Genomic DNA, 26,335 nt, shown 5'->3' with positions numbered 1-26,335 from the left:
CCTAGAACTCAATATGTAGACCAGGCTGGCCTTGAACTCAAGAGATCTGACTGCCTCTGTGTCCCTAGTGCTGGGATTAAAACACACACCACCACACCCAACTTCTAAATTATTACTTTTTGGAAAAAAGTTTTCTTGTGTGGTGCCAAATGTCTAGCACTTGGGAGGCAGAGGTAAGAGGATCAGAAATTCAAGGTCAACCTTAGCTATAGAGTTAGTTTAAAGCCAATCTGAGCTATATGAAATTCTGACTCAAAAATTTTCTTAGGTTAGTTTTGAACAGGACAGTAATGTATAAAATAAATATAAACAGCCCCAAACTACATCAATAATAACACCAAACCTGTAAGAGCACAGTATTTTTCTGTGCAGTCATGTCTTCCTTAAATAAAAATGAATGTTATTTAGGCATAGTAACAATATATACTTAAGTTAAGAATATAATTTACAATGTCTTTTCTGAGTAAAATGTAATCTACTTTACCAATCTTCCATATATTCCTGGGATCCTGCCAGATTTTTTTTCTTGAATTATTGCATCAAGTACTTTCCCTCTACTTCGATTTGTTGCTAAGGAACTCTTTGCTTCTTCAACTTTTTGGAAAAGATCATGAACCAAACTTTTCAAGTTTATTTCTTCTTGTGTTAGTTTCTGAAGTTCTTTTTCTTTCTAAAAGTGAGAAAAAAATGAAACCTATCAGCATATGATTTTAAATACACCCAATAATAGCAGAAAATTATTTGTAATGTTTCAATAATATTGAGAGGTCCCCAAGTAGCATATGACCTAGCATGAGCTTCCATATTGCTATTTTGGCCTGACTTTGAATATATGGAAGAGTCTTTCCTATTTTAAAAGAGGCATAAATTATTTGGGTCAGTCAATAAGAGGGAATTGAGCTCTTAAAACAGGTATAAAAATCCCAGTCTGGCACCACATAGGTGAGGTATGTTGTGCCCTAAACAAAACCAAATCTAGGAACCAGATTCCAGGTAGGACAGCCAGGCAATACTATAATTATGTTATGACTTTTTGGCTAAGTAAACAACAAAACAAAAAGGCACAGTTCCTAAATAGAGGGGGAAAGATGATTAGGACAGCTATCAACCAGAAGAGCCCCACAACCAAATTTAGTCTCTCCATTTCCAATTTAGAAACAACCATCTTGGGGATTGGAGAGATTGCTCAGCGGTTTAGAGCACTAGCACTGATTAGTCTTCCAGAAGACCTGGGTTCAACTCCCAGCACCCATATGGCAGCTAACAACTGTCTGTAACTCGAGTTTCAGGGGACCCGAAACTTCCCATGGCAAAACACTAATGCACATTAAAAACCAAAAACAAACAAAAGAACAAACAACGATCGCATCTGCTATTTTCCCCTATTACTTATTACACAGACATAAAAGCTCAAATTACAGATGAAATAATCCAAAAATAGAACAAATCAGTACAAAGAAATAGTCACCGGACAGATATAATTTAAATTACAGTTAAAATTTACACATCAGGAAACTGATGATCAAGCAGTATAAATTTACTAAAATTTAAAGATACTTATTTTGGGGGCTGGAGAGATGGCTCAGTGGTTAGTATCACTGGCTGCTCTTCCAGAGGTCCTCCATTCAATGCCCAGCACCTACATGGCAGTTCATAACTATCTATAACCGTAGTTTCATGGGATCAGATGCCCTCTTCGGGTGTGCAGATGTATATGCAGACAAAATATCCATATACATAAAATAGACAAATAAATCTTAAAAAAAAAAACCAACTTATTTTTAATTATGTATACCAGTGTGTGTACATGTCCCTGGAGTCCAGAAAGTATTGGAACCCCTGAACCCAGAGTCAGTTATGAACCACCCAATGTGGGTGATGGGAACTAGTCTTTTATAAGAGCAGCAAATGCCCGTATCGGCTAAGCCATTGCTCCAGCTCCTCAAATAACCACCTTGGCATTCTTAGGTTAAACTTTAAGAAACTAAAATAAGTCTGTATATTCATTTTCATTTATCTTTATGTAAGTTACCTGTATATGTAGATTTAGAGAAACACTTTTTTTTTTTGGTAACAGGCTAGCATGGAATCCGGTATGTAGGCAATACTGGACTTGAACTGACCCTTCTGTCTTTACCTCTCAAATGCTAAGGCTACAGGTACACTAACATTCCTGGTTTGATGTGGCGTTGGGGGATCATAACCAGGGTTTCATGCTCCCTAGGCAAGGTCTCTACCAACTAAGCTACATATGCAACCTGAGAAATCTGTTTAAATTTTTCCCACGGGATTGTGGCAGTGTTAACTGTCTGCTTCTAAAGACAGTATGTTAGTCTTCTTGCATTCTTTTTTTTGGGATGTATTGGGGATGGAACCCGGAGCCATATACATGCTACAGAAGCTCTCTACCAGTGACCTACACCTCTAACCCTAGTTAATTATCCATCCATTCAAACAATGAAACACTTTCTCATGCAAGATTATGTTGAGAAAAATTTCTATGTCAATCACTTTAAAGCCTGATATTAAAAACAAACAAACAAACAAACAACAACAAAAAACCCACATATAACTCTGAGGTTAACAATGTTTAGATGAAATACAGAAGCAAAAATTTACCTCCTTTAATTCTCGTTGAGTCTGAGGGAGCTTTGTGTTTATATCTCCAATTGCAGCTTTCCTTTCTTTGAGAGTCTCAGAAGCTGTAATTAAAGCTTCCTTTGCCTTACTTAGCTGAGACACTGCTGTATTATGTCGACTGAGATAGATATCAAGTTCTGACTGAGCGACTTCCATCTTTGAACGTGCTTCATTTACTGATTTGTTAAAACCCATAAGTTCCTTTTCTTGACTCTATTAAAATGAGTTCATTAAATATGAAATATAGTTATTTTCAAGCTTAGACAAAAATGAAAATTATACTTCTTGAGGTCACCATAAGAAAGGAAAGTCTATAAATACAGTACGTATTAAGAAATAATTTGGGGTTGGGGATTTAGCTCAGTGGTAGAGAAAAAGTGCAAGGCTTGCTTGTTCGGTCCTCAGCTCCGGGGGGAAAAAAAAAAAAAAGAAAGAATTCTTGTAAGTGGAATATATTAAAATAGTCCATGCCCAGCTGTCATTATACATTAGTCAATGGTCTTTCCTAATTGATGTCATATGAGCTTTGTGAAGCGGGTATTAGCATGCTCATTTCAGAAATTAAAATAAAAAGGTAATAATTAAGAAAAACCTTGGTCTAGATCCATATGGTCCTATATTACCAGGTGTAAGAATTACTCAGAAAGTTTCCTCAATGTATTTATGTTAAAAAAAATGTTTGCATTATGGGAAGATTTCAATCCAGTTGCATTCATAGCCTCATCATTAACAAGGGTAAAAGATAGATAGGGAAAAAAAAAAAAACAACACCTCAATGTAAATTAAATGAAAATATGATTGCACAGAATGGCTATATGTCAAAGTATTGACCTCATATTGGTTACCATTACAAATTCTTTTTCATTTAACAAGTTTCTTCCAAAATGAGAAAACAGAAAAAGGACAATAGTGTAGACTGAAGTTTTAGGTATGTTAAACTAAAAGGTTCAACAGTTGGAGATGTAGTCTTGCTATGTAACACAACCCCTCCCTGCCCAGGTAGCTGACCTTACAATATAGGCATGGTCTGCACTAGGCCTAAATTTATTTTTAGAAGCTCACCTTTGAACGTTATTGCAAAACTAGTCAAGTTAGAAAAAAGACACCCAAACCATCACTGACAAAGACTTGTACCTCCTTTTCTTTCTGAAGCCCTTGTGTTTCTTGTTTAAGGCTATCCATAACTTCTTTTAGTTTTTTTTCTTCTTTCTCTCGTTCTTTCTCAAGAGAACTGCTTTTAGCTGTTGTCTCACTTATGATACTCTTACTCTTGGCAGGTATACTTTTCAGCTCTTCGACCTGGGATTACAAAACAAATTAGTTATGGAAATATACTCCTGAGGGTACCCAATACTATTAAAATTTACTTAAACAACCAAGTATTTCTTAGGATCTCTATAGTTATCTGAAGACAGCACACCAAATTATTTTTGTTTGCTCCCTCAACCTAATCATAAGAAGCTTAAGAACTTTAACCTTTCAGAGGTACTACGTAGAGTTAATATTTTATCCAAAATATCTTCTGGTAGTAATCATACGTCAACATTTTATTCTTAACAACTAAGGCCTCAAGGGCTGCAGAGCTGCTTCGGCAGTTAAGAGCACTTGCTGCTTTCCTAGATCCAAGTCCAGCTGCCTCTCTCAGGTGCTCACGACTGCATGTTAACTCTAGCTCTAGGGGCTCCAGTACCCTTTTCTGGCACCCCTACACTCACATAACAACAACAATAACAACAACAACAAAATCTTTAAAATAAAAAGCTAATATCTTTATTGAATTTGAGCATTAGTTCATACTATTTTTATTTTTCAGTATTTTATAAAACCTTTGTTAAGCTTTAGTGAGTAAAATATTTGGAAAAATCCTTAAAGGTCAAGCAGAAACCAAGTCTTGGGTGCTGTGTATCTATTACTATCTGATAAAACTATGACTACAGCTTGAGAGACACCAAATTACTTAGCCACCAGAGTTAGCCTAATTAGGCATTTCTATATTTTGGTCCAATTTTTTTTTTTTGGTTGACATTTTCTTACTTCTAATTTTGTATGTATGAGTGTTTATTGAATGTCTGTCTGTGCACCACATGCATACAATGCCTTCAGATGTCAGAAGAGGGCACCTGAGACCAGAGTAACAGACAGCTGTGCACTGCCACCAGGGCACTGGGAATTGAACCTAGATCTTCTCCAAGGCTAGCCAGTGCTCACTAAGCTATCTGCCCAGGCCACAATATCCATTTTTCCAACTTTAACCTCAGAATAGATAGGGTGTCACTTATAAGCCTTCTCTTTTTGCTGACTCTTTTGCAGAAGGCAGGTATTACTTTAAAGTTTATGGGGACGCTAAGACCGCTAAGTGAGTAAAAGCATTTACCACCAAACCTGATGACCTGAGTTTGATACTTGAGACCTACAAGGTGAAAGGAGTGAACCAACTCCCTTAAGTTGTCCTGTGAAGTCAGATACATGCAATAGCACACGTGTATGCAGACACACTTTTTTTTTGGGGGGGGGTGTTTTTAAAAAGTGTAATAATAAAAAAGCAAAATTATCCTCTTTAGCCATCTAGTACTAAGTAGGCAGAGAGAAGTAGGAGGATCTAAGTGAGTTTGAGGCCAGCCTGATCTATACAGGGAGTTCCAGGACATCCAGTGCTGCATAGTGAGAACTTATATCCAAAAGAAAAAACAAGAAAAACATCTAAAAATCCCTTTATATTACTATTTTAGGGAAAAGAAAATTATTACCACTATCAAAACAGAATTGCTGACTACAACAACATTATTATTAATGTAAGCTCTAAAACTAATAATGTATAACATTATCCCTTGGGACAAAATTGTGTTCAGACATAAAATACTTACAATATAAGTGTATCAATTTATTTTCTTAGGGAACCAAAGTCAAGTAAATTTAGGAAAACAACTAGATCTGATATTTAGACTTAAAAAATTGATTTTCCCCAATACTAACCTTTTCTTTATCCTTTTGAAGTTGTTTCTCCAGCTTTTTGGCTTTACTTGTAGCATGTTTTAATTTTTCCCTAATTTGAACATCTTCTAAATCTAGCTGTGTAAATTTTTCTTTATTTTCTTCAATAAATTTTGTAACTTTATTGAGTTTCCTATCAAGAAAAGTAAATTATTAATCATAGATACATAGTCTTTCTGGTGTACTTCATCTATAGACATGTCAAAACTCTTATTAATTAAAAACCTAAAACTTCCAGCTGATCTTCCCTAAAAGCTGAAGACTTTTTTTTTAAAAATCATGATAGCTGCCTTGCATTTCTAAGGTGTAAAGACTGGTTTTACCATGTCTAGGTATATAAAACTTTGTCCATAAAAATTAAAGAAATGAAACTCACTATACTATTGTCATTGAAAGTTGTCATAGAATACGGAGCCATGAGAATTTTTAAAGTCCACCTAAAATAACCAAAATTCTATTTGTAAAATAGAATTTCAAAATCAAATTTGTAAACTATTAGGGCTAACGGGCCAGGGAAAATGCTTATGTTTTAGTTTTCTATGTACTGTGCCACTAGAGGGAAAGGCATCCCTCACTGTATGACTGTTGGGCAATCTGTAACGAGTTAGGTAGGGTGCTGGTGCCTGAAAGGACTATTTATTGGGAACTGAATTACATTCAATATGTTTGCAGTAAGTTTACATGTAGACACATGTGAAAACTGAATTTAAATACTTATAGTATTTTCCCAAAGATTATTACTTTTCTATATCCTTTACAGCTGAATTCTTAGCTTTCATTTCATTTGAAAGCATATTGCTCCTCTCAGTAATTTCTTTAGTATCTTCATGAATTTTTTCCTTTTGGATTTTCATTTCAGCAATTCTTTTTTGCAGATCATAACTAGAGGGGAAAGAGAATGTAAAATGTCATCAGTAAAATTAGCTGCTTTAAAAATATTCTTATTCATCAATTTATAGCAAGCTACGGCTATGGGAAGTAGGTTAAGGCTAGATAGAATTTAGGAACAAAACTGGTTCAGTCAATAAATTAGATCTATCATTCAACAGTGTATAGTAGTATCTCATGTTTTTGCTTTTCATAGTTTCAGTTACTTGTGGTAGACCATCATATGAAATTAACTGTGAATTACAGAAATAAGCAATTTTAAATTGCACAGTGCCTATTAGTCTTTCCTTTGATTCAGTACACCAACATGTGCATATTAACCCTACAGTCACTTATTAGTCATAATGGTTATGAGGATCAACTGTAAGGTATCATTAGGCTTTTGTTCAAGTAATTCTCCTTATATTTCTTAGTAATACAAAGGGCATAAAATAAAGAGGGGCTGAGGAGATGGTTCAATTAAGTAAGAACACTTGATTATCAAGAATGAAGACCTGAGTGGGAATTCCTGCACCATGGCTAAGTGTGCTGTTAACATCAGATCAGCAGGGTGGGGCGGGGAGGGGAAGGGGCACATGGCAGTGCAGTGGCAGAGACAGGTAGACCCCAAGAGCTTGGTGGCTAGCTTGCCTAGCTGCAACAGTGAGCTTCTGCTTTAGGGAAACACCCTGTAAGGGAATGAAGAGGGGTAGAAGATGACACTCTATATTTTGCTCTGGCTTCTGTATGCACACGCATGTACATGTGTGCGCACATCCACTCCCCCCAAACCAAACCGAAAAACAACAACAAAAACAAGCAAAACCCCAAACCACAATGGATTTGGGAGATGGCTCAGAAGGTAAAAGTGCTTGTAGGACACACCTGATGACCTGATTTTGATCTCTAGAACCTCCCAGTGGAAGGAGAGAATCATCCCTGTAAGTTGTCTTTCTACCTGGGGGAGTTAGTACTCACCTGCCTTTGCACACTAATAATAATAATTAAAACAAACAACAAAAAGCACGTCCTGTAAGGTCAGATTAACTCTGACGTTGTGGCACTCAATAGGACATAATCGAAACAAATAGTACATATAAGGGTTTGGTACTACCTGCGATTTCTTCCAGGTTCCAATTATCCCTTATTGAGGAGATACTACATACAATGCACGCATGCGCATGCACACGCGCGCGCGCGCACACACACACACACACACACACACACACACACTATTACTACTCATAAATGGTACAACCTCCTTTCACTCTTAATATAGGACACTAAAAAACAAGTACTCAGTGACTTTTAGAAAAACGTAAGTGTTCACATTATAGAAAAAAAGGCTTTGATGTTTAGAAATTTATATAAAGTTGATCAGAGTACTTACATGTAATATTGACAGATATGATTCTTTTTTTTAAATATTTCATTTTCCAGGGTAAGGAACTCAATGGCTATGTTTTTCTCCCCTTCTAGGGCATCCTTTTCCTTTTCCACCATTTTAACTCTGTTTAACTACAAAAATGAAAGAGTCAAAACATATTTCATATATAAAATCAATTTGGAACACATAAACACCAAGTAAAAGATCTCATCCAAAGGCTAACATAGAGGGTTCAGTAAAGAAAAAAACAACCAAACAAAACAACAACAAAAACCCCCAAACATTTCTGTATGAATTATAAAAAGTTAAGTCTTCAACTCGGTAAATTCAGTTGATTCACAAATAAGATATTCTCAGTGGCAACAAATGTTTACTGAAGATTCATTTACCTTTTCTCCTCTGTTTTCATTTAATATTTCAACTCTCCGACATAAGACTTTAATAGGTTCATTTAGCCGTCCACAGCCAATTATATCTTCTAAATACTCAAGCATACCCTCATCATGTTCAGTCTGGCCTTTTGGTTTCATCATAGCAATCTGTTCGACTTCACCCTTTAAGAGAGTCACATTCATACTCATTGTAAACAGCAGCTAAATCTCTTCATCAAGAATAGGGTAATCCCAACTAAATGACATTCACCAGGTCAGTTAAGGATGTTTCAGGCAAGGGATCTAAAACCCCTTTCATATATATTCTTATAAAATTACTGACAGTACATACCCACAGACCCACACAAAGGTACCCTATATTGTGGTTTTAAGTAAACAAATTTCTGTTAAGCAAAACTTGGTAAGGTACACTACCAATTATTACTAACAATTTGCTAATTGGGTCTCTCATTCTAAAACAATTTTTCAAAAAGTCCCATCAGAGTTAAACTGTGATGGGACCCCTGCCTGAGTGCTTATAGTTCCCCTCTCTATGCAGCTATCTAACTTCTCTATAAACCTAGTGTGAGTTTAACATGACCCACTTCATAATGACTAAAACTCACAAGTTCTGATTTTTATAAACTGAGAGTTTTAACTTGAAAAGGAAATTATTCTTCCCTCTAAACACCCTGACTACAGAGAACAAATAGCACTGTTACATGCTACACAGGAAAACTTCTGTTTGTAATCAATATATCAACTTTGAACTATAATTAAGAGCTTTGACTACCTAAAAAAAAGAACATATATATAATCAGTACCCAAGGCTGTTTTCCAGGTAACCAATTAATTTGAGTGAAGAAAATTCTGTAGCGTTTGTTCTTTAAACATTTTTAACAGCAAAGAATAGACAGACAAGTGGGGAAAAAAATCCAATTTTAACTAAATGGCCAAGAAAAGGAATTACAAGTTGAGATACTTTAGTGATTACCATTTTTATAAGTGAATGACTCAACCTTAAAAATTAGGCTAAAATGTACTGAAGGAAAAGAATCTAATTCAACATTTTAAAATCTACTCACTACTGCACTTTGTTGATTTTTAACACAGGGTTTTTGTATGCAGCCCAGGATGGCCTTCAACTTGCAGAGCTCTGCCTGTCACTGCCTCCCAAGAGCTATGGGATTAAAGGCTGACAGGTATACTTTTTAATAGTTTTAGACATCACCATATTGTCAGTACTTTGATAATCACCAAGTATAGAGTGAAACTATGAAGCAAAATGCCTCTATTTATTCTCCTACTATATTATGTAGGTATTTATGAGTGCTTTCCTGTCGGTTCTCAAATCTGCACCAACAATTGTTAAGTTTAGACAGGACCCAAACTCGAAGTATATCCAAAGCTTTGGATTATAATAGTGAATGTAGTCACTGAATAAAGAGTCTTATTCAGTTATTTAGGCAAGTTTATCAACAGTTGCACTACTGGTATTTTAGGCAGAATGATTTTTTTCCTGGTTATAGTGCTGTGCATTTATATATAAAATACTCAGTACCCATGATTTATAAAGTACATTACCTAATTCAAGTTGAATGATCTAAATGTCTATTTTAAGATGAATAAAAATAAGAAAAAAATGCCAAAAGAACCCACATACGAGTCAAATGACCACGAAGTATTAAATCTACATTTTTCAAATAATCAAATCCTGGGGTCCAGTGAAATCTGAGATTGGTTCCCAGTAGCCAATGTTTGAATAGCATCACATGTTTCCTGCGTAAACTACTTTTAGAAGGTGTATTTAGTTATTAGGAAGTAACCTAGCTTGAGAGAAAGCATGGAAGTTATTTTTATTATTTATTCCTTCTGAAATAAGATGAAGGATGTGGAGCTGATTTCCTCTCACTGTAATAGTTGTTGAGTTAAAGACAAGTTCATTTATAAATCAAAATAGTTTCACATCAAGTCTCATGCAAAGGTATGTTTTAGATTGTATTACATTGTATTGCTGTTTTTGCTTTCCTTTGAGAAAGAGCCTCTATGTAGCCCTGTCTTTGAACTTAACAGAAATGCGCCTGTCTCCTCCTCCTAGGATTGAAGGAGATTGGCACTACACCCTGCTGTTGCATTCATCCTAAGGACCAGTGACTGACGAATAAAGCACAACCAGTAAGGGCTTTACTTATCTCTTTTAGGACTGCGTGGTTTAAATACCATTTCATTCTTTTACGTGTAGGTTGCAGTGCTGACATATATGTCTATGCACCACATACAGGTAGTGCCCCCAGAGGCCAGAAGAGGGTGTCCAATCCTCTGGGCCTGGAGTCAAAAGATGGCTCTAAGCTGCCAGGTGGGTTCCCTCTTAACTGTTAAGTCATCTCTCCAGTGCCTGCTGTGGCTTTTCAATGACAATGTAGAGCACCCCAACCCTCCTTCTTTCTGTTTTTCTTTGTTGTTGTTTTTTGAGACAGGTTTCTCTGTGTAGTCCTGGCTGTTCTGGAACTTGCTCGGTAGACAAGGCTGGACCCAAACTCACAGAGATCTGCTGTGGGATGGTCTGTATGTCAAATGTGTGCTCTGATTGGTCAATAAATAAAACACTGATTGGCCAGTGGCCAGGCAGGAACTGTAGGCGGGACTAACAGAGAGGAGAATTGAGAGAACAGGAAGGTGGGAAGACACTGCCAGCTGCTGCCATGACAAGCAGCATGTAAAGACGCCAGTAAGCCACGAGCCAGAGCCACGTGGCAAGGTATAGATTTATAGAAATGGATTAATTTAAGTTGTAAGAACTAGATAACTAGAAGCCTGAGCCATTAGGCCAAACAGTTTAAGCAATATAAGTCTCTGTGTTTACTTGGTTGGGTCTGAGCGGCTGTGGGACTGGCGGGTGAGAAAGATTTGTCCTGACTGTGGGCCAGGCAGGAAAACTCTAGCTACAGAGATCTGCCTGCCTCTGTCTCCTGAGTGCTGGGATAACAGGCACGCACTACCACTGCCCAGCTCTGAAACAATTAAAAAAAAAAAAAAAAAGGTATTTAATTGTGCATGTATGTCTGTGTACCCACAAAAATGCAGGTTTCTATGGAGTTCAGAAGGGTGTGCTGAATCTCCTGGAGCCAAAGTTACAAGCAGTTGTAAACTGGACTCTGGGAACCAATCTCAGATTCTCTGCAACAGCAATAACCACCAAAGATCTTTCCTATTATCCAGAAAAAATTTATAGCGCCAATTTGAATTTTAAGGCAAGGTTACAAATCACATAGTAACAGAACAGTGATATCTAAAAGACACTTCAAGTTACTATACCTGAAGTTGTATGTAAAATTTCATACACCCTCACAATTATTGCTACTTTCTATTGCTTAAAAGCATACTGGACAGTTTTTCTTTTTTGAGACAGGGCCTCTCCATGTAGGTCTAGAACTCAGGAGATCAGTCTGCCTCTGCCTCCTGAGTGCTGAGAATAATAAAGTCATGTGCCTGAACAAAGTTGGTTTTTTTTTTTTTTTTGGAGACATGATTTCTCTGCGTAGACCAGGCTGGCCTTGAACTCAGAGAGTCACCTGCCTCAGTCACTACCACTCAGCTCTGAACAAAATCTGAACACATTCCCCTACTGTTGTATGAGAGTGCTGGGACTGGGTATACCAGCTCAGTGGTAGAGTGCTTGCAGAAGGCCTTGCATTTGATCCCTAGCAACAGATGGAGGAAAAATAAATTAGAAAGGGGCTTAAGTCCTAACTTAATGAAGACTTTACTGGGTAGCAAACAAGGATATTGTGATTCAGTTAAACCATTCTTTAATAATCTTATGTACAGGCACCTAGACCTAAAAAACCTAAAAGAAGTTGGGTATGGTAACACACACCTGAAATCCCAGCACTTGGGAAGTGAAATAAGTCCTTTTATTTTCATTAAAATGAATACAGATGGGGGTGGGTGGGCTGAAGAGATGGCTCAGCAGTTAAAAGAGTACTAACTACTCTTGCACAGGACTCAGGCTCAATTCCTAGCACTGACATGGCAGCTCACAACCATCCATAACTCTAGTTCCAGGGGATCTGACGCCCTCTCCTGGCCACCTTGGCCCAAGCACACATATAGTACACATGCATACATGCAGGCAAAACACTTATATACATTATCAGATACCAAACCAAGAGCCTCATGTGTGCTAGACAATCAGTACCACCTAGCAATAGTCCAATCCCTGGGGCTTTGTAATTTTTATGTTGCCTAAATAATTTTCATTTTCCCTGCTTTCTGCTGCACTATACATTAACTTCTACCTTCTTCAACTACAGTTTACCCAAGCAAATCACCAAGGTTAGTATGTGTCCAAAGTATACAAGTGAAAAACAGAATGCTTTATGGTTGGTTTTCATGTCTATTCTGGGTGCTTAGGAGCAGCTTCCTAAGCTTGTTTTTCATAGTTGAGACACTGGATCAGACACCTTTGGAAAACTGAAATAATTACTAGTCAGTCAAAAGTTTCTTTCAAAACTTAAGTCATAGATTTGCTTTTTAGATTTTTTCCTTATTTCTACAGATTAAGAGACTACAACTAATAGTTTATATGCCATGCCAACTGTAAGAGGATATTAAAAAACATGGATAACAACTTAAATCTAGGTTAATCCATTCTCCAGAGTAGAAAACAGTAAAAAAATGTTGTTTTATTTTGTAATATGAAGACAAAAAACATACAGGAATGTTGACAATCCAATTTCTATTTAAGGAATTACAAAACCACTCCTAATATACCAATTTATTAATGTAACTTTGAAGGGTAACAGAAGTAGAGGATTTTCATTTCTCTAACCTGAATAGAGCAAAAGCATTAACTAATGGAGCAAACCAATAAAATCCAATTAAGTCACAGTCGCCTATGAAATAACACAGACTAATAAAACCTTTCTCATTGGGACCAATAGTCTTGATAAAACCATGCAAAACAATGGCCAATCAACTCTAAGTGACTATTTTTGAAGTATACATGCCCAGTACATCTGTCCTCAAGGATTAAAAAAAAAGGGGCTTTAACCATCTTCACACTCTTCTTAGCACAGTGCCTCATTAGAAACACATCTGAATGGTTATTGAAATTTTAAATGGATCCATATACTAAAAATGCTTACTTAAAAAACACAACTCCATAAACACTATAAAAGTTTTAAAAATTAATTTCTAAAATTTAGTGCATTTTAATCTTAAAAATTTTGCTTTCTCTAAATGTGTATTACATGTGATGTAATCATTATCACTGCCTAGTCTGTATACTTATGTCTTGGATGCTAATATTATGTATGGTCTTCAATCTTCTAGCCATTCTAACTACACGTCATTTTTAAGACAAACGTTAGTGACTAGGAGAATGAAACAGAAGCTATAATCTTACCTTCACATGCTTTAAAATCTCTTATTAGTGTAAGAGTCAAAGATTTTGATAAAGAGCTAAAAAAAAAACCAGAAACTACTTCCACTTTCCTTCAAATTTAATAGGATTCTATGAGTTCTACTAGTCCAATTTCCACTTTTTCTTCCTAAAAGGTGAGTTGCTAAAGTTCTGACCTAAGTTCAAGCAAATAAAACTGAATCTATTAATTTGGAATGTTTAACTTAGTATTCTTTAGTAAGAATGTAGAAATTTAAGACCACAGAAAAGGGTTCAGATAATGGAACAAGTAAGCATTTTAAGTACTTCAGAAGAATAGGTTTTAATATAAACTTGACACTTTGTAATTTATTTCTTTGGGAAATTGCTTTATCACCTTTCTTCATTACCAAATTATGTATAAATAAGCTCCACAAAAAACTTTACAAGACCTGAAATATAGTCTATTTTGCACTGGCATAAAACTGATCATCTCAGGAGAAAATAAGCAAATAGCAAAGAATAAACAAAAGATCAAGTAAAACTTCCTGCAAAAATGTTACCACCATTAAATTTAGTAAAGGAATACAAGTTTTTATGCATAATTAATCAAGCCAAATTCCTGAATATGGAAATCCACAAGACAGTACAATTCATTTCAAAAAGGAAAGCAAAAAAATACCCACAATGGCTTAAGATCACATCTATATAAATTCAAATCTTAGTTACATGCATATGTGCAACTGATTTCTTTCAATATTTATTTTTAAGTAATAGCAGTTCATTGAAGTATTGTAAATGCAATATTCTGATAGTTAAGGGGTACTAAAAGTTATTCCAGAAAATTTTGTCTTCTATACAATGTATGCTTAAAATAATAATAAAACCCTTAAGAATATACTCTAAAATGTGTGAAAAATTATGTTGTTAATCAGAACACTTAGTTACCACAACAAAACATTTGATATCCAATCAAAACTCCTAACTTAGCTGAAAATTAGTAGGCCACACTAGAGCCTATCAGCAGCTGTCTCCACATAACAAGCAATGTCTCTCTTTTTCAATCTGATTTATGCCCTTAGTAGCTTGGGATAGGACAAAAGAATAAGATGTCTTTAAATCACAACAGGAATTTCACAATACCTAACAAAGCCTATTTTACCAAAAAACAAACGAACAAAAAAACTAACCCCCAACCAAAAAAAAAAAAAAAAAAAAAAAAACAACAACAACAACAAAAACCCACCAACCAACCACTCCTCTATCTCAAATGACAAAATTTTCCTTGCATCAAGTTATTGATACTAGCAAGATACACACACACACACCCCAAAAGAAAAAAACAGAAACAAAACCCCAACAAAATGCAGGGTCTAATAAAAATCAAATTAACACCAGGCACTTACTTAAATTTTATACTTCCTTTTAAAAAAGACTTCTCTAAGAGCTGATACTAATACTACTGGTTTAAGAATTAGGCCACCGTAAACAAAACAAGACCCATCTTGAGGAAACCTTTAATATTATTATAGATGTTAAAAATAAATATATCAGGTTTTCAGAGAAATTTGTTAAATATCAAGTATATAGTTTTTATGTTAGAGAAAAATGAGAATAAACAAAAAGGGCAGACTATTAAAAGATTTCATATAAAATGTTATTTTCCAGGGGAATATAAATAGAAATGATAGTTGCTGTATGCCTGTCACACTAAAGCAGCACAATAATATTGGTGTTTAATATTTATTTCACTACGCCAATATTTACGTGCTGCTAGAGCGGAACAAGTATGTCAGATATCTAAATATAAAATGAACATGCGATGATAACCACATAATTTTGAATGAATTTCCTTAAATTTCTAGAGCAGCAAATAATGATTCGCATCTTGATTTAGTATGTAAACCATGATGTGCTGCTACAGTACTTTAAGGTTCCAATACAGGATTCATCAAACAGAACACTCTTTCAAGCTTTATTACAAAACAAAAACTAAAAACCAAGAACCTTGGAAGTGTTTATAAACTTACCTGCAAGATTAAAAATCGATTATGGTCCAAGTCAATTCCATGGCTTCTAAGAAGATTTCCAACATCTTTAAATGTTCTCTTTTTCCCACTTATATGATAAACAGAAGTGTTATCTCTGTAGGCTGTTCTAGATACACAGAAGTTACTGTTAGGAATGACTTCATAATCATCCCCTTCCTGTTTTTAGGAAAAACAAAACCAGAAAACAGTTGGTATTAAGTCATAGCTCCGATCCAGATTCTATTATTTTACACTGAAACTAATTCAATGGATTAAATATTTCTTAAAATTTTTTCTTGTATTTTTTGACAAATTCAGTCATACATGTATAAAGAATTTTAGCCCTATCTTCCCTGAAGTAAATATGCACATAAACTGACAATCGTTCTAAAATGAATAAAAAAATATTGCTTTAGCAAGGACTAGCTACTTCTCCAAGTTGTTCTGTTTCTTTCTCAAAGATCTCCAAAACCAAAAAGCCAAATGAAGCAAATAAAACTTTACCTCCAAACAAGCCAAAATGTATTTCAATAAGAGCCAAAGAAGGTGGACAAGAATTCCAACGTATCTAGAACAACCCCACCACATTCAAACTAATAACCACGTTGACTGGTTAAAAAGCTATAAAAGGAAGAGATGATCTAAGGAACATATTAAGGGGAAATACTCTTTGGTAGTGGTTTTGTCAGTCAGCGTGTGTGCGTGCATGGGGTGGCAGGACACAAGATACCCTCTGTACCTTCCTGAACAGCATCCCTATCATCATTAATTAAATGTAAAAATCTCACAATTATATACCTGGTAAAAGAAATCAATCATAACTCTATTTTAGCAATAAAGTTTATTTTATTCTTAAAGGCTCTGTCAATTTTAGATGACTCAAACTTAAGAAGCATTAGAATAATATCTGATTTATTGGCAATCTATTCTCTAACTTAAAAGTACAACAGAATGAATAAGCAAAATTAAGAGATGCTTTTGTGTAATTAAATTTCTTTATGTTTAAAGTAAGAACAATCCTCCAGCACCTAAATTATCTAACCACTTCATTATTTGCATTTATATTTAAGGTTCTTTTCAGTTGCTTTTTGAATCATTAATTGCCTATGCTAATAAGTAAATAGATGAGAAAAAACACCCACGGAATCATGTAAATAACCTGGTCATTATTTATAAATTTCCAGAAAACAGAAACACTAGCCTGCCCCCTACATTTCATAAAAAGCATCAAGGTAGTTCAAGCCTTAGAAAATTTCTTTCATATCACACACACACACACACACACACACACACACACACACACACACAGCTACTAATAACAAATTTAATGTACACTGAAATTATGGGGGTGGCAAAAATCAGTTAATTATTACATTTTAAAAATTAGAATGTTTATTCTAAAGCAATAAAAAATGTAACTTTAAAAATGAAGCCTGTATTTATAGTGAATGAATGCTTATGTAGCACTCAGGGTTCCCAAAAATCACTATTTTCTTTCAAAAAAGTTGAAGTAAATATGGTCACAGACATAATCAATATTTCTTTTGCTTTAATTATACACAAAATGTAAGGAAACAATTCAGGTCAACAATAACAAAATGTGGCATGCTGTTTCTCTTTCTTGCTTGAAGTTGCGAGTAGAAAATAATTTCTTACCTTATCAATTATCTTTTGAAAATGAACTTCTACAGTACAACTCTGAATATCCTTGTGTTCATCAGAATTATGTATCAATACTGATAGCTTTTTAGACCTTATTTTTTGTGCTCGATAGCCAAACACAAAAAGCATAGAATCAATAACATTGGATTTTCCACTGCCATTTGGCCCAATAATACAGGAAAAGCGCTGCATAAAAATAAATTTTAAAAAATTAAATTTAAACAGTCACACTAATACTACTAATTTTAAACTACTAGATATCTTAATTTATAGTAAAAAACTAAAGGCATTCAAAAGTTTTGGTTATTAGAAAATATATAATTTTCTCTTTAGAAATAAAAGCAGTTTATTAAAAGGAAAGCACTCCAAGAATGAGAGTGGGCTAGTGAGCTGAGGGAAAAGCATGCCCCAAAAAACCCACTTTGAGTTTTCTTACATCATGATCTGCTCCAGCATAAGCTTTAACATCTTAAATAAAACCATATTCAAATTCTAATCCTGACATTTTACAAATCATTACAACGGCCAACGGGGAAAACATTCCTTTCTAATAAAAACATAGATTCTATTCGACATGAAAACGTTATTGCTAAAGAGATAACAAAGATATTAGATAAAGAAAAACTAATTCCTGCTGTGGAAATTATAGGCAACATATTGTATGTGTGTCTATTAGGGTGTGTGTGTGTGTGTGTGTGGTAAAGAGTCAGGATAGTCAGAAAACTGAAATATCTTGCAATAAAGACGTGTTACAAGTTTTCTAAATGGGCAAATACCTTATGGAAAGGACCCAGAATTTTCTCTCCAGCATAGGACTTGAAGTTTTGGTTTACAATATGAGTTATCATTAGCCGAGGAGCTCCAGCTTCACTGGCCATTGCTGGAGGCGGGGGTGGAGGAATACTATTCAAAATCTCTTCTAAACTTCTGTTATCAAGTTCCTCACCTGGAGTCTCTAGGTTAACGGAAAGGCAGAAAGGGGAAAGCCTACGTTAGTGTAATTAGCTGGAGGCCTACTGCCTGCTAGCATTTAAAGGACGGAATGGAGGGACGTTACTTACGAAACCTAGGAATCTATTTTCCACACAAATATATCCTAAACTCTCGGTGATGGATAATCTTTCAGCTTAAGTTTCATGGAAAATAAAATTCGTGAAAGAAATACCACCAGTCATAAAATTCACGGTTTTTCTTAGAGAAGTCAAAACACCACACCACAAAGAAAACCTGCAAATATCGCAACAAATGATTCCTGCTTTCTATGGCAAACAGGCGATGCAACCCAAACGATAGAAAATGCAACTCTACATGGCTCAGCACTTAAGAAACTCACAAGCTTCAGTAACACGGCCACAGTAGCTCTTAATTCCTACACTCGGAATGCTATACGCTCAAATTATATTTTCTCTTTAAAGGCAATCTAAGGGGCCCAGCTGTTTTTTCTCTTGCGGGGGACTCGCGTTACGTTCCTAGCACCCACAATGGGCGGCTCACGACTGTCTATAACTCCAAGTCCATGCCCTCCACGTATGTGCGCCCCCCCCAAAAAGACACACTTTAAAAAGTAAAAATTGATATTGCACCAAAAAAGGCAATCCAAGGGTGAGGTTGGAGAGAAGCAACTCTGCATCACATTCAGTCCAGATTAGGGGCGGAGAGGCGCTCCTAACTCTGGGCTGACCATGCCGCTTTCAGCCGAAAAAACGATAAAGACGTCAGTGCTACTCCAAAACATCACAGAAATCCACAACTCACGTCTCCCGCTCACCCTCAGCCCTTCCAGAACCGTTACAGCCAAACTGCATGGAATTCCTCTGAAAACCGCAGTGGCTTTCCGTAGCTGCACTTCTGACAACCCCGACCTTCCGACGTCAACCTGTCGCCTGCTCCCCCGGCAACCCCAGCCGGTCTCCACAGGCCTCCGACGCACCCAGGTCCCGGCCGGTCGCTCACTCACCTGCAGCTGCCGCAGCGCTGTCCGCTCCGCCGTCCGGTTGCTCCGGGTCCCCATTGCTGTGGGCGCCGTCTGGGGAGGGCGGCGGCCCTTCCTCCTGGAGGCAGACCGAGGAGGGCTTGGTGCCCTTACGCCGCATGGTGGCTGCGGCAGGAGAGAGCCGGGAGTCAGATCGGCCTGCAGCTCGCCGCCGCCGAGGGCCCGCCGCCGCCGCCGCCGGACGGGCTCCGCCCATGACCCACCCGCCACCGCGTCCCCCCAACTCCGCTAGCAGGTAGCGGAGGTCCTCCGGAAAGTGGCTACCATGAACACCGCGGTAGCCACCGGGCGGGACGGGTTTTCCTACGACCCAGGTCAACGGGAAAACCTAGCTGCGCCTGCAAACGCGCCCAGGACCGCGCTCGCTGGCTCAGGCCACCCGCCCCGGCGGGGCCATCGCTCACAGCGGAGGACATCTGCTGACAGTCCCACGCCGTCGGGGCTGCGGGTGCTAGCGCTCGGGATTACGGAGAGGAGGAGTTCCTCCAGCTTCGGGTCTGCGTGTCTACTCTCTAGAGCAGCAGCGCCTGCCCGGCGACCCGCTCTCCTCTCCCCGCCATTTAGATCCGGACGCCCGGACGGCCGGGGGCCAGTCCAAGCCTCCTCTCCTCCTGGCCCCAGCGGAACGGCTGGCCGAAGCCGGAGTCGCCCGCCACACACTGTTACAGGGGACTCCGGCGGCGTCTGCTCCGGATGGGGCACTTTCCGGACTAGCAGGGGGTCTATCCCTCCCGGGCCCGGGGCGGAGTCCCGTTCAACAGCAGAAACCATGCCAAGTGCCCAGAAAAGGCTGAGCTGGGGCTGCGGTCCCCTTGGAGGACGCCCCGGCCCCGACAGGCTCGCAGCCTCCCCCAGGAAGAGGCGCCGGGGCCGCCGCCCGGCGGCCGAGGGGGAGGGGTGACAGGCAGCGGAGCTCCCCAAGCCGCCTCCGCCGCACTTGGCCGCTCCGGCTCCAGGCCTCCGTTCCCGACAACGGCGGGACAGGAAGAAAAAGTGTGACCCTCCTGATCCAGAAAAGCGGTACTGTACCTGTCGGCACGTCTGCTCCGAGCAGGGCTGCAAAACCGTGCCACGGCCGCCCCCCGCCTCGCTCCTACCGGTGTTTCGGCTCCGGGTCCTTCACTCGAAAATGGCGCCTAAAATCCAAACTCGAACGGAAATTCGTTACAAATGCGCGCAATGCTTTCTGGGACCCGCGAATTTGAAAAAAAGTGCGGCGATTCCCACCGCCATCTTCGGGCCGTTCGGGCGCATGCGCGGGCGCTGCCCCGGGGCAGTGGCGCCAGGGGGAAGTTTCGATTGAGGAGGGAGAGCAAGGGGCGGGGGGGGGGGGGGTTAAGGCCTTTCCTATGGTCCTTAGCAGAAACAAAGCCATGGGAACGACGGCCTTCTGCACGGTTGGAACGACAGCATTTGGAAAACTGGGGGATTTACTGGGGAATTTTGATAAAGAGGAAAAAAAATAATACCCGGCAGGGTCCCGCCCACAGCTGTAGGCGGGGCCCCGTTGTCCAATCACACCCTTCAGTGAGAGGGCGGGCTCATTTAGGGGCGGGGCCTAGGGCCCGCTCGAGTGACTGGCATCTGGCAAGTATCGCGGGAACAGGGAAAGGGAGAACGCTTTTAGCGCTTAGAAATCACTATGGTGACGGGAAGGTCGGGAGGCTTCTTGGTAACTGGTCGTAGCTCTGAGAGCAATCGCCACCGCTCTCCGGGAACTTGAGGTAAATTTGTTCACCTCCAGATCCTTTGAAGAAAGGGCTTGGAAGCCGTGGCGGTCACTGGAACCCACCTTCCCTTGCTTTGGAGGCATGAGCTTTGCGGGGGATCAGTTATTTTCCATCTTCCAGCCCGCAGGGCTCTCTATGGGCGTAGATTTTAGGATGTGGAGTTTACCGGTGAAGCGAGGAGCCTGGGATTAGTGAGTGATTTTGTAGTCCACATATGAATAGCAATGATTTTTGAACTATTTTGTGTTAGTGTCACTAACGAAAGGTTTTGGGTTTAAAATAAGTATTTGGGCAACAGGGCTCCTCATGGAGAAACGATTTGCTGGTGTTAACTAGTTACCATTATGGTGGAATTAGTTCTTAAGTAGCATATGTGTGCCTTGCACTGCGAAAGGTATAACCAGGATTGTTAAACAGATGTGACAATTCCAATTCCTGGAGAATGTAGTTTTGTTAATAGACTTTTAACCTGAGTTTGAGGATGATGGTGGTTGGGACTGAGTTTCCAACTCTCCGAAAATTGTATACAAAGTTTTGTGTGTTTGTGCTTTGTTTTCCTGGAGGGTTAGTTTTCCTTTAATTTTGAAAAACGGTCTGAATCAGCCACCCTCCGAAATGTTAAAGAACGACTGATTGGTTTGACTGCCTTTAGTATTTATACAGCAACTTTTAAATTCAGAACTGCTAGCCTCTCTTTTTCTCTTTACCTATTTAGGGTCTGGCATATTAGAGCAGCAATAAACCTGTTTTATGAATGAATTTACATTGTTGCTCTGAAATGTATTATGGCTCTTAGATAAATAACACTTAGTTTCAGTTATTCCCAGGAAGTGCTGGAGCAGAGGACACCCCAAGTGTAAAAATCTGGTTGGAGCTTGGAGATTGGTGTGGTTTGAATAACCATTCGCTTACTATTATAATGTACCTTTGTATTTGTAGTTGAAAATAAATTGTCCTCATAAAACAATTGTCACCATAAAGCTCAATGAGTTTTTGGGGTGTGTGTGTGTGTGAAGGACTGGTAGGTATACCAAGAGAGTAAAGGGATTCTCTTTATGGGCTTCGGGAGTCCTTTGTATTTTCAGATGTTGTAAAATACTACAAAACTGAGTGGAAGAGATACCTACTATGAAAAAAGTAGACTGGGGCAGGGTAGATGGTTCTGTGGTTAAAAGCACTTACTGTTCTTGCAGAGGACCCAGGCTCAGTTCCCAGCACCCACATGGCAGCTATAACCATCTGTAACTCCAGTTCCAGGAGATTCAGTGCCCTCTTTTGACCTCCTGGGCAGGAGACATGCTTGTAGTACACATTCATACATGCAGATAAGACATTCATACATGTAAAATAAATACAATAAAAGGGTAGACTAGACCACCTTGAAAGGTGTATGTGCTAGTCAGAACAGAATTTAGTAGAAAAATATAAATCGAAATCAGGGAGGCTGGAGAGATGATTTAGCAATAGAGAAACTTGCTGCCTTGCAGAGGACCTGGGTTTGGTTCCCAGAACCCACACTGGGCAGTTTACACCTGCCTTTAATTCCAGTCCAGGGGATCTGACACCCTCTTCTGGATACCAACAGTACTAGACACACGCACACATACATACATGCAGGCACTCAAATATACACATTAAAAAATAGAAAACAATCCAAGTCCTATTATTTCTTTGGCTATATAATTGGGCAGTTTACTCATAAGTATGTCTGGGAGTGTTTATTTATAAAAATCAAAAGATAATGCCTATCATAGAATCGTTTGTAATTGTTCATCTAGTTCTGTAAGTATTTGATGTTACTATGTGATGACATATTTCAAGTATGTGCTAAGCATCAATAATGCCATATAAAATTGAGGAAGAGTAGCTTATGAAGGATCTTGAAAGGCAAGTCAAGAGTATAGCTACAAACTGGGTGTGGTGGCTATTTCTGTGATCCCAGCACTTGGGAGATGAGGCAGGAGGCTTGCCATGAGTTTAGACTAGCCTAGTCTACATAGTGAGTTGGAGCCAGTGCTGTATGGGGGGGGGGGGGGAATGAGGAAAAGGAAAAAAATTATTAACAAGTACTAAGGTGGGATATGTTACAGGCAAAGAGATCAGTAATGGCTTTAGTTAGATTGTTACTAAACAGTCTTTCGTGTGATAGGTGAGGAGTACCTTTGCAATCGAAAAGAAAGAATTCAGTTATTTTAGACAGACTACTGCTTATACAGATTTGGGTGGTTAGGAGTATAAACCCTCAAGACAGTCAAATACTGCTCTTTGTGAATCTTTGAATTAGTGACAGAGTAACAGGAAGAGCATAAATCCTAGTTTACTGATTTGGATGATTCCTGTCAATACGGAAAGTTTTAACAACTAATATAGAAAGAAGTGATTTTTCAATAGACAGTTTACGTAATAGCAGCTTCAAATTTAATTTAACTTAATCATGCCCTCTCAGACAAATGTTTTTCTTCCTTTCTTTTCTTTTCTTTCTTATTTTTTTTTTTGAAACGGTCTAATATAGCTTAGGCTTGCCTTGAATTCACTATGTAGCCAGGGCTGGCTTTGAATTTCAAATTCTCTTGACTTCACCTACTTAGTTCTGGGATTAGAATCAAGCGTCATCATGCCTAGCAGCATAAACATTTTTGTAACAGCTAAATTAAGTTACATAATGAAAATGGTTTAGTGGTTAGAGCACTAGCTGCTCTTCCAGAGGACACAGGTTCAATTCCCAGCATCCACATAGCAGCTCACAACTGTCTGTAACTCCAATTCCAGGGTATCCAACACCCTTATATGGACATACGTTCAGGTAAAAACACCAATGCACATGAAATACAACAAAAAACAACAACAAAAAACAAAACAAAAAAACCAACCCATTATGGATAGCAAATTCCTGTAATGCCAGCACTCAGGTAGAAAGGCAGGAGTATATATAACCTCCAGATTATTTTACACAATTAGTTTAAAGCTAGCCTGGACTACTTTGAGATTCTGTCTCAAAAAACAAAACAAAAGTGTGGTTGTGGTTATCCAGGCCTTAACTCCTAGCACTCAGGAGGCAGAAGCAGGTGAATTTCTGTGAGTTCAAGGTCAGTCTGGTCTATCTACTGAGTTCTAGGCCAGCCAGAGCTACATAGTGAGACCCTCTCTCAAAAACTAAACAAAAAACAAAAACTACAGCAAAAACCAGAACAAAACCAAACCAAAAAGACATTAAAAATGAATGTAATTTTTTTTATGTGTGTGTGTGTGTGGTGTTTGTATTTGTGCTGTGCTCAGGTGTGTGCCTATGCAGGCTAGAGGTGGATATCTGGTGCTTTGCCAACTGAGGCATTTCTTGGTTCCATTAATGTAATTTTTTAGAAGATATTAGGAGCACAAGAAGTGAAGGCATCTGGCTAATTGTTGCCAATACTCCTGACACTTCTCCCGAAATTAACAGAATCTCATTCTAAAGAGAAGGCCATCTAGAAAAGACCAGCTTACAATCATAACCAATCATCAGTTCTGATCATAACCCAAATATTAGGAAATAATGGTCACTTCTTACCTTCCAACGTGATCTACCAACAGCCCTTATCTGCTGCACCAGATGGTCCAAAGAAGCCTTTTTTTTTTTTTTTTTTTTTTTTTCAGAATGGGAGCACCTGTCTATAATCCCAACACTGGTAGTCTAAGGCACGAGGATCTTAAGATTAAAGCCAATCTGAGCTATGTAAATGATCCTATGTTAAAAAAGAAAGAAAAGTAAGGATTTTCCTGTAGAAAGAAATAAGAATTTTCGTTCTCAGGCTTTAAGAGTCTGGTTGAGTGTTGTCATAATTACAATAATGTGTGTTGTGTGTACCTTCTAAAAAGATTTCAAAAAGTCTGAAATTAGGTTTAGGAGTAAATCTTTAAAAATTTGTAATTGTAAGCTTTAAATCATCTAGATACTGGCTTGTAAGCAAATTTATTTGAATAATGCATAGTTAGACAATAGTGTGCAAAATTATTGTCACTAGAAATAGGAATGACCATTCCTGTTGATAATAAAAGTCCCTGGAAGAGGTAGCTTAGTGGTGATGTGCTTGTCTGAGATGATTGACATCTTGGGCTGGATCCCTAGCACAGGGAATTAACAAAGCTTTGTAATATATTAATCATACTGAAATAAGTGTTCACAGAACTCATCTCCTAAAACAAAACAAAACAAAACAAAACAAAACTCTGAGAAGCTAGGAAGTAGAACAGTTGTTTTCTGGAAATTTCATTTGAAAGATAGAATTGTGTCTATTCGTGGGTGTTATGGAAAGATATATCGAGGAAAAGTAGCATTAGAGAATAGCTCACAAGAGAAAATAGGACCCTATAATTGGATACTAGCCTAGCCTGGTGTCACTTGCCCGTAATCCCAACACTAGAGTGGTAGAGACAAGCCAGTTGGGTCCAAGATCATTCTTGGCTATGTAGCAAGTTTGAGGCCAGCCTGGGTTACATGAGGCTTTGTTTCAGAAACAAAGGCAAAATCAAAACAAAACAATGGAAGAGGAAAAATAGATTAGGGTTTTATGGTTTAAATACAGAGAGGCTAGCACCATCAGAACAATCACGTTGAGGAAATACCATCTTTAGAATGTAAAAAGAACAAAGTCATGTCTCAGGCCTACTTAGATTACAGGTGACAGCTGACCCAATCAAAGTGGCCTTGAGAAAAAAAATATTGTCTCCTCTAACTAGAAGGTTAAGCCGGCCCTATACCACTCTCCTAGTAATACAGAAGGCTATGGGTTCCATGCCAGCAACACACACACACACACACACACACACACACACACACACACACACACACCCTGTAACAATTACACTCCACTGTTTGATTTCTTACTTGTTTTGCATTCTGTTGTAGCATGTTCATGCTCTTCATGGTGCTATTTGGTACCTCCAGGCTCTCTGCTTCCTGTGATAAGATAGATACAGTTACTATAGCTGAAAATCTTGTGAAGTTGAAGACCCAGGTAAGTTGGATTTTTCTTCCCATCTTTTATTTTAGAGGAGGTCCTGGGCCACGTGTGAAACAGTGTCTGTGTGGACAGACTAGAAGGCTCCAATTGGCTTAAGTGTGGGTCTCATGCTGGCTCTACTCAACCCACATAGAGTGGGAAGTGGGTTTTCTATAGGAAATTTCCTTTTGTCTAGGAAAAGAGTGAGTGTATACTGGGTGACCAAAACAGTGGTTTTCACTTCAAATGCACAGTTACTAAATGCTTACTGTGTGTCAGGTACTGTACTGGGCATTCTATAA

General features: G+C 38.4%; 2 protein-coding genes across 5 annotated transcripts in view; one reads left to right on the top strand and one right to left on the bottom strand.

The window, feature by feature from the left end:
* The window catches only part of Smc4 (structural maintenance of chromosomes 4), a 37,680-nt gene extending 17,195 nt beyond the window's left edge, over window positions 1–20,485 (bottom strand). Inside the window, exons 1-12 of the mRNA XM_059265471.1 lie at window positions 20,354–20,485; window positions 19,289–19,429; window positions 18,108–18,286; window positions 17,326–17,517; window positions 15,670–15,846; window positions 8,275–8,439; window positions 7,889–8,016; window positions 6,373–6,513; window positions 5,614–5,764; window positions 3,775–3,939; window positions 2,620–2,853; window positions 485–670 (exon numbers count right to left, since the gene is read on the bottom strand). Coding sequence (XP_059121454.1) covers window positions 485–670; window positions 2,620–2,853; window positions 3,775–3,939; window positions 5,614–5,764; window positions 6,373–6,513; window positions 7,889–8,016; window positions 8,275–8,439; window positions 15,670–15,846; window positions 17,326–17,517; window positions 18,108–18,286; window positions 19,289–19,424 — 1,854 coding nt within the window. The 5' untranslated portion in view covers window positions 19,425–19,429; window positions 20,354–20,485. The remainder of the gene's footprint in view (window positions 1–484; window positions 671–2,619; window positions 2,854–3,774; window positions 3,940–5,613; window positions 5,765–6,372; window positions 6,514–7,888; window positions 8,017–8,274; window positions 8,440–15,669; window positions 15,847–17,325; window positions 17,518–18,107; window positions 18,287–19,288; window positions 19,430–20,353) is intronic.
* A 188-nt stretch (window positions 20,486–20,673) lies between these two features.
* Window positions 20,674–26,335, top strand: part of Ift80 (intraflagellar transport 80) — a 114,792-nt gene continuing 109,130 nt past the window's right edge. For 2 of the 4 annotated variants that reach the window (XM_059265468.1, XM_059265467.1), the window contains exons 1-2: window positions 20,675–21,048; window positions 25,940–26,048. The gene's annotated coding sequence lies outside the window, so the exon portion shown is untranslated. Of the gene's footprint in view, window positions 21,049–25,939; window positions 26,049–26,335 lie in introns of all 4 variants that reach the window. The other 2 variants (XM_059265470.1, XM_059265469.1) reach the window with 2 other exon arrangements.

This window comes from Peromyscus eremicus, chromosome 6 (assembly GCF_949786415.1).
Source record: "Peromyscus eremicus chromosome 6, PerEre_H2_v1, whole genome shotgun sequence".
NCBI lineage: Eukaryota > Metazoa > Chordata > Mammalia > Rodentia > Cricetidae > Peromyscus > Peromyscus eremicus.
This window is presented reverse-complemented; position numbering and strand designations above follow the sequence as displayed.